The sequence below is a fragment of the Eulemur rufifrons genome, chromosome 3 (assembly GCF_041146395.1).
Source record: "Eulemur rufifrons isolate Redbay chromosome 3, OSU_ERuf_1, whole genome shotgun sequence".
NCBI classification, from domain to species: domain Eukaryota; kingdom Metazoa; phylum Chordata; class Mammalia; order Primates; family Lemuridae; genus Eulemur; species Eulemur rufifrons.
In genome coordinates this window covers 18999869-19013550 of record NC_090985.1, presented here as the reverse complement: position 1 = coordinate 19013550, position 13682 = coordinate 18999869, and the positions used below count along the sequence as shown (strand labels likewise).

At 38.4% G+C, this 13682-nt stretch overlaps 2 protein-coding genes across 2 annotated transcripts in view; one reads left to right on the top strand and one right to left on the bottom strand.

Moving 5' to 3' along the window:
* Window positions 1-12284, top strand: part of MTMR10 (myotubularin related protein 10) — a 45960-nt gene extending 33676 nt beyond the window's left edge. The window contains exons 11-16 of the mRNA XM_069466690.1: window positions 616-685; window positions 1903-1973; window positions 5346-5515; window positions 6507-6677; window positions 8384-8566; window positions 9146-12284. Of these exons, the coding sequence (XP_069322791.1) occupies window positions 616-685; window positions 1903-1973; window positions 5346-5515; window positions 6507-6677; window positions 8384-8566; window positions 9146-9742 (1262 nt within the window). The 3' untranslated portion in view covers window positions 9743-12284. The remainder of the gene's footprint in view (window positions 1-615; window positions 686-1902; window positions 1974-5345; window positions 5516-6506; window positions 6678-8383; window positions 8567-9145) is intronic.
* The window catches only part of FAN1 (FANCD2 and FANCI associated nuclease 1), a 34215-nt gene continuing 30116 nt past the window's right edge, over window positions 9584-13682 (bottom strand). The window contains exons 13-14 of the mRNA XM_069466689.1: window positions 13332-13506; window positions 9584-9646 (exon numbers count right to left, since the gene is read on the bottom strand). Coding sequence (XP_069322790.1) covers window positions 13369-13506 — 138 coding nt within the window. The 3' untranslated portion in view covers window positions 9584-9646; window positions 13332-13368. The remainder of the gene's footprint in view (window positions 9647-13331; window positions 13507-13682) is intronic.

The following is a 13682-nucleotide window of genomic DNA, read 5'->3' as shown; positions in this document are numbered from 1 at the left end:
CTGGGAGTCAGGAGAGGCAGCCTTGCGGCAGGTCTTCAGCAATGAGTGGGCACTTGCCTGGAGGAGAACTTTGCAGGGGTGGGGCAGGGGCAGGGTGCCTTGAATGATTACTGGCCCCCTGGGCAGGGCAGTGAAGGTATCTTTTATTTGTGCCATAATCAGCCACCAGGGCCACCCAAGCCATGCACAGAGGTAGCATTGGCTACAAGGGAGGGGAGGAGAAGCAGAGCAAGCAAGGCTCACAGTCAGGAAGCCAAGGGCCGGGGCCTGGACAGCTGTCCAGGCAGGTGGGGAGGGCCAGAATCAAGGCATGGGCTGGGCAGGGAAGGCCAGGAACCACTAGCTCTTAGGAGGCAAAGTGGTTTGACTCTCTGAGATTTTTCCCTGAAGGAGCTAGAGAGAAGAAGGTAGAGGTCTAGGGGATACTTTGTTACAAAATTATAACACATCTTGTTAGATGTTAACACTGTATTATTATTGTAAAAATGCATGACACTTAAAGCCAACTTGTAAATACTAACTGTGATGTAGCTCTTAACTCTCATATTGATCATATAAAATTAAACTTAAAAAGCCTAAAAATGTATGTGTGTATAATTACCATATTTATTACAGAGCCTTTTGAAGAAACTGAAGAGAAATGGTTATCTTCATTGGAAAATACTCGGTGGTTAGAATATGTAAGGTTTGTATAAGTTCTTTCCTTTTTTTCCTATAACTTTTTATTTTGAAACAATTACAGGCTCACAGGAGGTACAAAAATTGAACAGAAAGCCATTACATCTCACATAAATAGAGTACAGCATCAAAACCAGGAAACTGGTGTTGGTGCAATTGATAGCTCTTTTTCAGATTTCACCAGTTTATACTTGCTTTTGTGTGTGTGCACACAAATGGAGCTGTGCAGTTTTATCACACACGTGGATTCACATGACCACCACTTGCTTTTGTGTGTGTGCACACGAATGGAGCTGTGCAGTTTTATCACACACGTGGATTCACGTGACCACTACCACAGTCAAGATACAGAACTGTTCGATCACTGCAAGCCTCCCTCATGCTGCCCGCCAACCCCCATCCCGTCCACTGGCGCCACCAGCCTCTTCTCAGTCTCTGTACTTTTGTCATTTCATGAATGTTATATAAGTCAACCCATTCCCTTTGATAAAGGGTTAATTAATTTCCCTGATATAAAAATTATAAAATTGGCTGGGCGTGTTGGCTCATACCTGTAATCCCAGCACTTTGGGAGGCTGAGGCAGGAGGATTACTTGAGGCCAGGAGCTCGAGACCAGCCTGGGCCACACAGCAAGACTTGGTCTCCACAAAAAGTAGGAAAATTAGCTGAGTATAGTGGCCCACACCTGTAGTCCCAGCTACTCAGGAGGCTGAGGCAGGAGGATTGCTTTAGCCCAGGAGTTTGAGGTTGCAGTGAGCTGTGATCTCGCCACTGCACTCCAGCCTGTGTGACAGAGTGAGACCCTGTCTCAAAAAAAAAAAAATTACCAAATGTATTCTGTTGAAGAATCATATAAATACCACAGAAATTCATAAAGATTGAGTATACAAATGTGTACAGTGGTCCCCAGGTTAGGATGGTTTGGCTTATGATTCTTTGACTTTACAGCGGTATGAAGGCACTGTGCATTCAGTAGAAAGCAGGGTGATACGTGATACTCGCTTGCGAGGCGGGGCAGCGGCAGGGAGCTGCAGCTCTCAGTCAGCCTTATTTCAACTCACAATATTTTCAGCCTATACTGGGTTTATCAGGACTTCCCTCCCGCATTAGTTGAGAAACATCTGTGTAGTGAAAGATTAGGTTTGCTTGATTTCAAGTACCTTTAAAATATGTTTGTGGTAGAAATTTGATTTTTAACAGTACTTTTTTTTCCCTCTTTTCAGGGTGTTCCTCAGACATTCAGCAGAACTTGTGTACGTGCTAGAAAGCAAACATCTCTCTGTAGTCCTACAAGGTAATTAAGTAATTCCTAAAAACACTGTGACCACCATGCCAGCCACCCTCCGTAACTGCTTATTCACATTCGAGTAAATTATATCAATCTTAGCTTTCTCTTAGTTACTGCAATACTCTTCACAGATTTAGCATGTCATTTAAGTAAAACAATGGTGGTGGAAAGACTGCAAATAGAAGAATAGAAAGGAATCCAATTTTTATCCTTTATTAAATCCTTCCTCCTCTTTTATGGGAAGGGTAGGTCATATCCCTTATTGGATTAATACTTATAGTATTAATTTTACAAGGCATCCTCTCTCTCTAATCTTGCTATCTTTCTTTTTTTTTAATTTCAGAATATTATAGGAGTACAGACATTTTGGTTACATATTAAAAATTTGCCTTTGTGCAGTTTGAGTTGAAGTTATGAGTGTGTCCATCACCCGGATAGTGTGCATTGTACCTGTTAGGGGTGAATTGACCCATCCCCTCCTCCCCCAATCTTGCTAATTCATGCATATTATTTTAGTTTAAATACCTTCTGGCTCACGCTAGATTGTGACTCTAAGGAAACAGTTTGATATCAAGAAATTGAACTGAATAGCCAATAATGTGAATTTTGTGTAATATTTGGTAGGAATAAACTGCAGTTTAAAAATCTTTCAGTTAAACAAAAGATGATTATATTAAAGAACTTTACAGCTAATACAATTTCTGAGTTTCCAGATAAAGTTTAATATACCATGAACCACCTTTTTATGATACAGTGGACCTTCTGCATAGTAGATTCAACCAACTAAGAATTGAAAATATGCAGGAAAAAAAATTTTGTCTATACAGAACATATACAGAGTTTTTTTTTTTTTTTTTGGTCATTATTCCCTAAATAGTACAGTACAACTATTTACATAGCATTTAAATTGTATTAGGTATTGTAAGTAATCCAGAGATGATTTAAAGTATACATGAGGATTTGCCTAGGTTATATGGAAATGCTGCACTATTTTATATTAGGGCCTCAAGCCTCCATAGATCTTGACATCCAAGGGAGGTCCTGGAATCAGTCCCTCAGGGATGACTGGGGACAACTGTATATTCACCTTGCACAGTTTATGAATACAGGATGCTACTTAAGCTTACATAAGTATTTTTAACAACTGTCAAACTTAACTGACTTTAACGAGGCACAAGTATTTAAAACGCTTAGGGAAAAAAAGAGAATAGTAATGTACCATATGAAGTAATCCTTAATTGATGCAATCACAGTATGTGTTTAATTTACAAATGCATGCAAAGCCCAATAATCACATAATTTCTGTCTTAAGAGGTGGCTTCTCATCTTATTGGAAAGCCCTACTAATCCTGATTTCTCCATGTATTTATAATATAAAAGGCCTCAGAAATAATACTAAGCCTGCATTTGACTTTTCTGTGTTGTTGTTCATTCCTGCAGTCTTTTGCAGGATGTGTTTTTATTTCTCTTGAGTAGATACATAAAAGTGGAATTCCTGAGTTGTATGGTAAATTTATGTCTAAATTTTTAAGAAACTGCCAAACTGTGTTCTAAAGCAGCTATACCACATGTTTCTTCCCCTCAGCAGTGTATGAGGATTCCGTTTCTCCACATCCTCACCAGTGCTAATCTGTCCTTAGATTGTTCTAGTAGGTGCAAAGTGGTAACTTATTGTAGTTTTCATTTGCATTTCTCTCAAACATTTCATCTTACTGAGTTATAAGAATTCTTTATATTTTCTAGACATAGGTTCTTTATATCTTTATGTGATTTGCCAATATTTTCTCCTACTCCATGGCTTTCTTTTAATTTTCTTGATGTCTTTTTAAAAATTTTTTAATTTTGGTGGAATTTACTTTATCCTTTTTTTTCTTTTATGGATCATGTTTTGAGTGTTATATCTAAACTGCCTAATTTGAGGTCATGAAGACTTTCTTCCATAACTTTCAGGATCAGCAAAAAAAGTCCACTGGGATTTTTTATAGGAATATGTGAAACCATAGATCAATTTGGGAAGAATGCTTTCTTCATTGAATCTGCCAATCCATGAAATGAATGTCTCTCCATTTATTTAGATCTTCTGTTTTATCAGCAATGTTTTATAGTTTTTATTGTACAAGTCTTTTATTTATTTTGTTAAATCTCTTAAGTGTTTTATTTTTTATATTACTGTGAATACAATTGTTTTCTTAATTTCATTTTCAGGTTTATTGTGTACTCAGATCATATTGTGTATAGCATTCCTGTGACCTCACTGAACTCATTTATTAATTCTAGTATTTATTTTATAGATTCTATAGGATTTTTTACATACAGGATCATTTTGTCTGCAAATACAGTTTTTACCTTTTTCTTTCTGATATGGATGCCTTTTTTTAGGACAGGGTCCCACTCTGTCACCCAGGCTGGAGCACAGTGGCACAATCTTAGCTCACTACAACCTTGAGCTCCTGGGCTCAAGAGATGCTCCCACCTCAGCCTCCCTAATAGCTGGGACTACAGGTACATGTCACCATGCCTGGCTAATTTTTTTTTTTTAGAGTCTCACTATGTTGCCCAGGCTGGTCTCAAACTTCTGGCCTCTAGCAATCCTCCTGCCTCTGGCCTCCTAAAATGCTGGGATTGCAGTCATAAGCCACTGCACCTGGCCTTTCTTTTTTTTGCCTAATTGCTCTGGCTAGATCCTCCAGTACAATGTGATACAGAAGTGTCAAGAACATCCAGTCTTACACCACTGAGAATAATCTTAGTTGTAGGTTTTTTGTAGAAGCCTTTGATCAGTTTAAAGAAATTCCTTTCTATTCCTAATTTCCTGAGTTTTTATCAGGAATGAATGTAGAATTGTGTCAGATGCTTTTTCTGCACCTGATGAAACAACCATGTTGGTTTGGTTCTTTATTGATTTGGTGCATTACTTTGATTGTCAAATGTTAAATCAATTATTCCTATAATAATTTGGTTTACTCGCATTTTTATTAATGATTTTTACATTTGTAATCATAAGGGATATTGGTCAATAGTTTTCTTATGATTTCTTTGGTTGGCTTTGATATTGTGGTAATTCTTACCTTATTGAAAAGGACAAATATAAAAGACAGGAGGGAAATGTCTGCCACCTTTTCAGGTGATAGGGGACAATCCCATTCCCTCCATTCACCTTTGAGTCATTGCCATGTGGAGTTAGTTGTTAGCAGAAAGATTACATTTAAACACTAGTTTACCTAAAAATCTGTAATATTTTAGAGGTGCTGGAATCTGGTAAAATTTCCTCATACAGATTATTCAGTAGAACACTGAATTATCTACTTTGCCTCTCCTTCCCTTTCTCTCTCAGCATTTTTCTGTGTAGTAATCCTTTTCTTTCGATTTTATTGACAGAGGAGGAGGGAAGAGACTTGAGCTGTTTTGTAGCCTCTCTTGTTCAAGTGATGCTGGATCCCTACTTCAGGACAATTACCGGGTTTCAGAGTCTGATTCAGAAGGAGTGGGTCATGGCAGGGTATCAGTTCCTAGACAGATGCAACCATTTAAAGAGATCGGAGAAAGAGGTAACAAAGTCTTCATGCCTTATTATCTGTCTTGAAGGATGCACAAGATAAAATGTGTCACATATAAAGAGATGAGAGGGCTTTTTAAAAATATTGCATTTAGTACAGTTTAGCTTCCTCAGTCCAAGGCTAACTAATGGATTAGAATTAAAATTGAGGTACTTATTATAAAGATTATTGTAACTATATAGATGAAATTTTTTAAAGTTATCTATTGAATTTGCGTAAGTTGAAAACTACTTGAAGAAATTCTGCGTTAACTGCTGCAAAGCAGATAGTAAGCACATTAGATATTTTGGAATATCACGTTTTCTGAAAATGGGACACATGGGTTAAGGTGGAAAGTCTGAGAGGGCCATCTTTGTGACAGCTGTGGGGTTAGTGGCTGCCGTGGACCTGTAGTTAGGCTGCGAGAGGCCTTGCAAATATCTTACAGGCGGGTCAGCTCAGTTTTTAGGGAGTTGTTTCAGAGAGCACCTTTCATATAACGTAGCTGTTATCAGCTGCTGCCCTCAGGGATATATCAGGTGACCTACATACATACCAAACTGTTTTCTGAAATTTGGAGAAGTTTTCTGGATGCTGTGAGCCTACAGGATCAACCAAAAGTTAATTATAGAAGTTGGCTGAGTTTTTTGTTTTGTTTTATAGTCTAAAGAATTGTTTCTAGGACATGCTTAAACATACATTTTGTTCTCCTCATTCATATGGTGGCGACCTGTTCATCTGTTTGCCTTGCCATTTCAATTTGGTACACTTACTGGGCAAATAAGGGCAGTGATGTTTATCACGGTCAAACATACTTCTTAGGTTTGGCATGAGATGTGTTTAATCTATTCACATCTCCTTTGCTCAGTTTAGGAGCCAAGTGTTTTAGGTTTAGATGTTTTCTTATTAATCTCTTCCTTAATATCAGCAATAAATTTGAAAATAAATGTGAACAGCTGAAGGATAACATTAGATAATCCCACTGTCTGTCTGTATTTGCCAGTCTCCCTTATTTTTGCTATTCTTGGATGCCACCTGGCAGCTGTTAGAACAGTACCCAGCAGCTTTCGAGTTCTCGGAGACCTACTTGGCGGTGCTGTACGACAGTACCCGCATCTCGCTGTTTGGCACCTTCCTGTTCAACTCTCCTCACCAGCGGGTGAAGCAAAGCACGGTAGGCAACACTGGGGCTGGGCTACATTTTTCCTTTCTTTTTTAAACAACTTTATTGAGATATAATTGAAGTATAAATAACTGCATATTTTAAATATATAAAACTATCTTCCACGGTCAGCTGTAATTTGGACACAAAAATCTAGAAAATCATTTTTATAATTAAACATTTTATGTGTTTTTCTCTGCTGTAAATCGTTCATAATAAACCAGTTTAAAGATGTAAATTACTTAAGCACCTTAATTGTTGTGCTTTTGTTAGGTGCTGGTGGTCAGGTACTGTTTGTGGAAAATCTGATCTTTCTTAGAGATAAATATTTTTAGTTATCACATTTTAAAAAGATGACTTTTTGATAGCCATTAAAACAGGTTGGGATTATAGTTTATTAGATTTCAGTTCTTAACGATACCATTTTCTAAACCAAATGAGTTATTTTTTTATATATGATGAAATTTCGGATAACTAAAAAATATTTTAAGTATACCTGTATTTAGTACTTAATGAATTTTTACTTATTTGAAATAGAAAATTTTGTGAAACATTTAAAAGAGTCTTTTGCTATTACACACCTTGTCTATTTCTTGATGACTCCAAACTACCCTCGTAGCGGGGAATAACACCTGGCTATGACATAGTGGTGGCCTCCTGACTGCTATACTTTTCCCCTAATAACATTCATCCTTTGCCTTTTTCCTAGTTTCCAAAAAAATTCTTGCTTTTATTGTCAAAAATTTGGAAAATACTGAAAGGTGCAGAATAGAAACAAGAATCATTTCCCACCATCCAGAGACTCAGTATTTGGGGATATATTTCTAGGAACTATTCCAGGGAACTGTTCTGTATAAACTGCTGTGGTAGCCTGGTGTTGTCAGCCAGCTAAGATGAGGGCCCTTTCTCCATCTTGCAAAATGTGACTGCATAGAGATAGGTGGTCTGGGCTGCCTTCCAGAATAGCACTGTGTCCTCCTCCCCAGGGAGGTGGTTGGCTGTCATCCCATAGCCATGCCTAGCCATGTGTTGCGCCTCAGCTTGCTGTGGTGAGAGACCAGATCACCAGTCCACACCAGCCCAGAGTGAGGGCCGGTGGTGGGCCCCTGTGAATAAGGGGCCCAGCCTTGGTACATGGTCTCTGTGATCTGAGCCACGTGCTAGGACCGCAGGGGAGTTGATTCCTTCCTCCCTGCTCCAAGGCCGTCCGTGGTCCATATATGTGAGTCCACTGGCTAAGTGAAGTATGGCTCTCCACTTAGAAGACAGGGTATGAAATCTATGGCAGTGATTGCCATCCAAAGATTCTATTAATCCACTTACCAGCAGGTTAAGTGCTTAAATATATGTAACAGGTAAAGTGCTACAAGTATAGAAATAACTTCAACACGTTTAAGACTTTATGCCATCATGTTAGCGAAATTTTACTTCTCTTAATAGCATTTTCATGGGCCGGAGGGCGAAGCTTCCTTGGGGCCCTGAGTCAGAGGGCGCACTGAGCAGCACACACCCTGTTAACACAGAGCATCAAGTGCTCTGTGAGCACAGAGGCCAGGAGCGTCTCTCCTCTCCTGAAGTGGAAGCACCACTCTCGTGGGTTTTGAGTGCTCTAGTTCAGAACATTTAACCTGTATCATGACGAATGGCTTATCTAAAAAAAAGGAGCTTTTTTTTAGTTTTGCATCTTTTCACCAATGTTCAAATATTTTCTTTTGCAGGAATTTGCTATAAGTAAAAATATCCAATTGGGTGATGAGAAGGGCTTAAGATTCCCCTCGGTTTGGGACTGGTCTCTGCAATTTACTGCAAAGGACCGCACGCTTTTCCATAACCCCTTCTACATCGGGAAGAGCTCGCCTTGTGTACAGAACGGCTCTGTGAAGTCTTTTAAACGAACAAAGGTAAATTACAACTAACAAAACCTGATGCTGGCTCATACAGAACCAAACACATCTTTTTCAGAACACAGGGCATTAAAAGGAGAGTCACTTCCCACAATAACACTGCTAATGCAGATTTTTGAGGGATCACTCCCTTTTTAACTGAAATGACTATCTTCACGGTATCTGAGGCCCACAAAGCCCTGATCAAGTACCTGAGAGTTGGCAGGTTGTAGCTCTGAGCCTGTGAGCCCCATTTCCTGAAACCCATCCAATATGCTCATTTTTCTTTCTAGAATCAGCCAGGCCTAGGGCTTTTTTCCCTAACCCAGCAGTCTTAGAAATTTTCCCTTAAGCAAATTAATGTACTTACCTCCCTACTCCAACTCAGGCCTAGTGAAGAGTCAACACCTAAACAAGCTGCATTCCAGGGGAGGAGGATTAGAATAAGTACTACAAGGGAAAGGATGAAAATGTTCTTTGAGGATGAAATGCCATCAGTTTTTCATGATACTGAGTTTATATTTGCCATTATACCTTTAGTCTTTCTAAAAAAGGGATGCTCCAAGAAACTAATGCTGAAATCTCTCTACTGTACAGAAAAGCTACAGCTCCACACTAAGAGGAATGCCATCTTCCTTAAAGAATGGAATCATCAGTGACCAAGAATTACTTCCTAGGAGAAATTCACTAATATTAAAACTAAAGCCAGAGCCTCTTCAGCAAACTGACAGCCAGAACAGTGACATGGAGCAATATTTTCGAGAGTGGTTTTCCAAACCAGTCGACCTGCATGGGGTTATTCTGCCACGTCTCTCTGGAACACACATAAAACTGTGGAAACTGTGCTACTTCCGCTGGGTTCCCGAGGCTCAGATCAACTTGGGCGGCTTCATCACCGCCTTTCACAAGCTGTCCCTCCTGGCTGACGAGGTCGACGTGCTTAGCAGGATGCTGCGGCAGCAGTGGAGCGGCCCTCTGGAAGCCTGCTACGCGGAGCTGGGCCAGAGCAGGATGTACTTCAGAGCCAGCGGCCCACACGACACCTCAGGGACACCAGAGTTTCTCTCCTCCTCATTTCCGTTTTCTCCTGTAGGGAATCTGTGCAGACGAAGCATTTTAGGAACGCCATTAAGCAAATTTTTAAGTGGGGCCAAAATATGGTTATCTACTGAGACACTAGCGAATGAAGACTAAAATGTAGTATTTCCTGAACATTTTGAGGGAAGCTGTAAATTTTTTTCTTCGGAATGAAAACTGTTAATGTAGGCATTTGAAGCTCTAATAACTTTATATGTAACAATAGTTGAAATTTGCACTAATATTTAAAAACTTGTTCAATCATGCTTCCTTCACACTTATTTTAGGAAAGAGATGTAAATTTTTTGTATGTCCCTTTCTTTTATTCTAGATCTGGCTCATTTTTAGGTGATTTGCAGGCAAACATTCCCCCATTCTTGTAACTGTGATCAAACTAATCAGGTTTTGTCTGCTACATTTATTTTGTCTGCATCCATTTTTCCTACTGCCTACTAAAGGTTACCTGATGCTTGGTCAGATTAGCAACCCAAAGGAGCAGACAATAGGAAAGTTAAGAAATTAGCATTTAGTATATTTCTAGAAACATCTGATAAAACCCTCAACAGGCTTTAGTAGGTATTTATGTATTTTTCTGGTCACTTTCTGTCATCTCTAATTGAACTCACCTGATGAAGGTTCAGTGTTCTGAGGCCAGAATTTATTATTTTAGATCACCTTGTTTGGGACCTTAGATCACTGTGTTTTGAAATCCTGAGTTTGCTTTTAACTTCATGGGACTAACTTTAAAATAATATGCACTATTAACTTTAAAGCATTTGCTGTAGATAATATAATTAAACTTAGAAGTGCCTTTCATTTTAATATTATGAATCTCACAGAGGAAAACATAATTTCACTTTTTAAAATTAAGGTGTTAAAATCCCACTACATATTGGAAATAAGTTTTTTATACCAAGCTTCATAGCCAGAAGTCCCCAAAGCCACATTCCTGTTCCTCTGAAAGCCACTGAGGACACAGGGGCCTGGATGGTGCAGCCCCAGCTCTGGCAGGTCAGTGCTGTAGACAGGAGAGAGCCGTCTACACCAAAACCCACCCTGAGAGACAGGGCTTGCTAGGGGGCATCGTGGGCTTTCCTGTCCGCATTTCCAGTGTGGTAAACTACTGTTAGCACTTCCCCCTTGGAAATAATTAATGAGGTCATAAGTTGGGCACCAGCACAGAAGTCCTTCTGCTCTCAAAGTTCTTAAAGCTTAGGAATAGAATAGAAATAAAAAAGGACTTCTCTCAAAATACTGCCATTTTAATAAATAGCGACAGAAGTGCTCCGCCCCCAGCTTTTGACAGCAACATTAAGAGGGGACTGAGAGGCAGACAAAGGTATTTTCTTGAGCTAAAACTCCCTGATTTCCAATCTGTGTGACAAGAGCCTAGCAAAGCTATAGGGGTCAAAGCTTAAGTTTCTTATGGCAGTGACATTTAGCACCCCCAACACACACCCCATTCCTTGTTTAAAACATGGATGTTTTCAAATTTGTTAGGAGTTTCTTAAACTACCATCTTAAGGTTTTGAAATTTTTTATAGTAAAAGGTCTAGTTAGCGTATTTCTTTTTCTAAAACAAGTTTTTTCAAGATAATATCTTTTACCTTTACACGTACTAAATAGCTGTTCCTATTTGAATTATTTGCCTTTTAAAAATTATGTCTCTGGATATAACAGAAATTCATCTTGTGGATAAATCCAATGTTTTTGCCAACTTATTGCCTAGAAAATAAGGGCTATTTTCAGTTTATATAAAGAGAACTATTACATTAACATTTTATAGTCCTTGATTGGAAACTAGCCCTGATCCCCTTAAAACACCACAGCATATCCTGCCATTGAAAGTGTAATAATTCTCTTTTTCATTAAGCTGCTTTTTATCATCACAAATTATTGTTTTTTGGATTGAGCATTTTTCTCCATATAATTTTCTTCCCTCAAACATTTATTTCAACTTCCTTTAGTAATTTTTTTGTTAATTTACAAGTTTAAAAAGGATTAGGTACTATTAATACTATTTTAAAATAGAAAAATGCATATTTTTATATGATAATCAAATGTAGTAAAATATGTTTTTTGGGGGTTTTTTGCTGGACAGTTGTTATATGATTATTATGCATATGTTATATGTTTATCGTGCATAATATGAAAAACAACTTTAACAGCCTTAAGTCAGGCCATTGCCAAGCTGCTTGGCACCTCTGCTAGCAGAAGGGACCCTGGTGGCAGAAGTGTGGTTGTGCGCGTTGCACCAAAGACAGCTTAGCACTCACCGTTCCCCACAGCCCTGCGCGTGGAGCCTGTGCTGACAGAATGCCGTGCAAATACTCAATGGCGCTGGACTTTCTAGTATTGAACATAAAGATGTACAGTGTCTTACTGTTATTTTATGATGGAAGCCAAGTTTAAAGCCAAAAATGTCTAACTTTATTTAAGGAAAGGATATTAACTTGTACTAACAGAGGGTGAAAACTGTTCATATCCTTCAGTAAAATCTGCTTGCTGTAGCAGTAACCTCAAGTAGTTAAAACTTGATTTTGAGAGAAAACTAAAACCTTTGTGCCTAAAACTGATGACTTGAGTTCAAGTGGTATGAGCAGGAAGATATGAGATCTTGTTGTTCAACAGTAATGAATGTGAAGGAAATTTTGACTGCTAAATAAAATTTTCACAGCAATTGTTTGTTGTAGTTATAATAATGGAATCACTTACAAAAACACAGTGATAGAAGACAAGAAGGCGTCTTCTCCCACTCATATTTCTGTGTCATCCCTGTGACTTTTTGCTTGCCCTCTAAAACCAGGTAGTTATCAGTAACATTTTTAACACCTATTAAAATAGAACTGGCTGTGTAATTAAGGCCTTGTGAGTGTCAATGGATCATGCCCACACTGGTCCTTCCATTCAATAACTACAAAAACTAGGGAGTAACATTTCCCCAAGACAGTCTCAGAACAAGTCAATGAGAGACTGGGTTCCTGGTCCCTGACTCCCGGGCCTTGTGTTTGGGTAAGTCACCTTTCTACCACACCTTTCCTTCAGCCTGAGGCCCTTCCAGTGGTGTTGAGCAGCACTGTTTTAATTATACTGTCAACAGAGAAAGCACCCCTAATCTGTTTACTAGGGATTTCCCTAAGGAGAAGAACAAGAAGGGGCAACTGCCTCTGATAAAGACTGTTCAGTCCCCTAGTGATCCAGGCCCAATTGGTAAAAGCAAGCATTTCAGATGTCATAAGTTAAATAACTTCATAAAAATTTGTTTTGATTCCTAAAGAAATTGGAATTTCAACTGTTTTTGCCCTTATATAATCATAAAACGAGAATGTTGAATAGTTAAATATATAAAGCAGTAAAGAAAAACATAAATTCAAGAATCTCAGTTCCAATATAACTATTAGAAGGAAATAATATTTATGCTACTTTTATAAAAGACTTAAAGATGTGACTCATCATTTGTTTTGTTTTTTTCCACCTTTCTGCATGTCTAATAACATGCATTCAGCTCCTAAAACCACCAAGGTTTTGCCCTTTTAAAAAGTTCATTTCTACTGTGTTGCATCAATGAATAGTACGTTCAAACACCAAGCATTGTGATATATAAACGTGCAGTATGATGATGAGTCATTAAACTATCAGGTTTATAACAGACAATAACAAAATCAAAATTAAATGTAATAATGCTTTATGCTTTTGAAAATCTTACGTCATTGTATGACCAGCTATCCCCAATTCCTTAGCATTTAGCTAAGGCCTTTGCTCTTAGCTCCAACTGCAACCACATGGCAGACTTCTACTTCGGCCCCCAACTTCTGCAGTTCATCCAACCATATCATTTGCTTATGCGAAAGTCGATCATTGGGGCCTTTAACTTCTACCAGCTGGAAGATAAATTTTTAAAAATTATTAGTATCTTACTGAAACTGAATAACCATCCAAATAAGTTATAGTAGTTTTCACTAACATACATTTAAATGGCTTCTTCTACACCACTGTATTTATATATAGAACAAATATGTATACAGTCCTTGACTTACAATGGTTCAACTTAAGATTT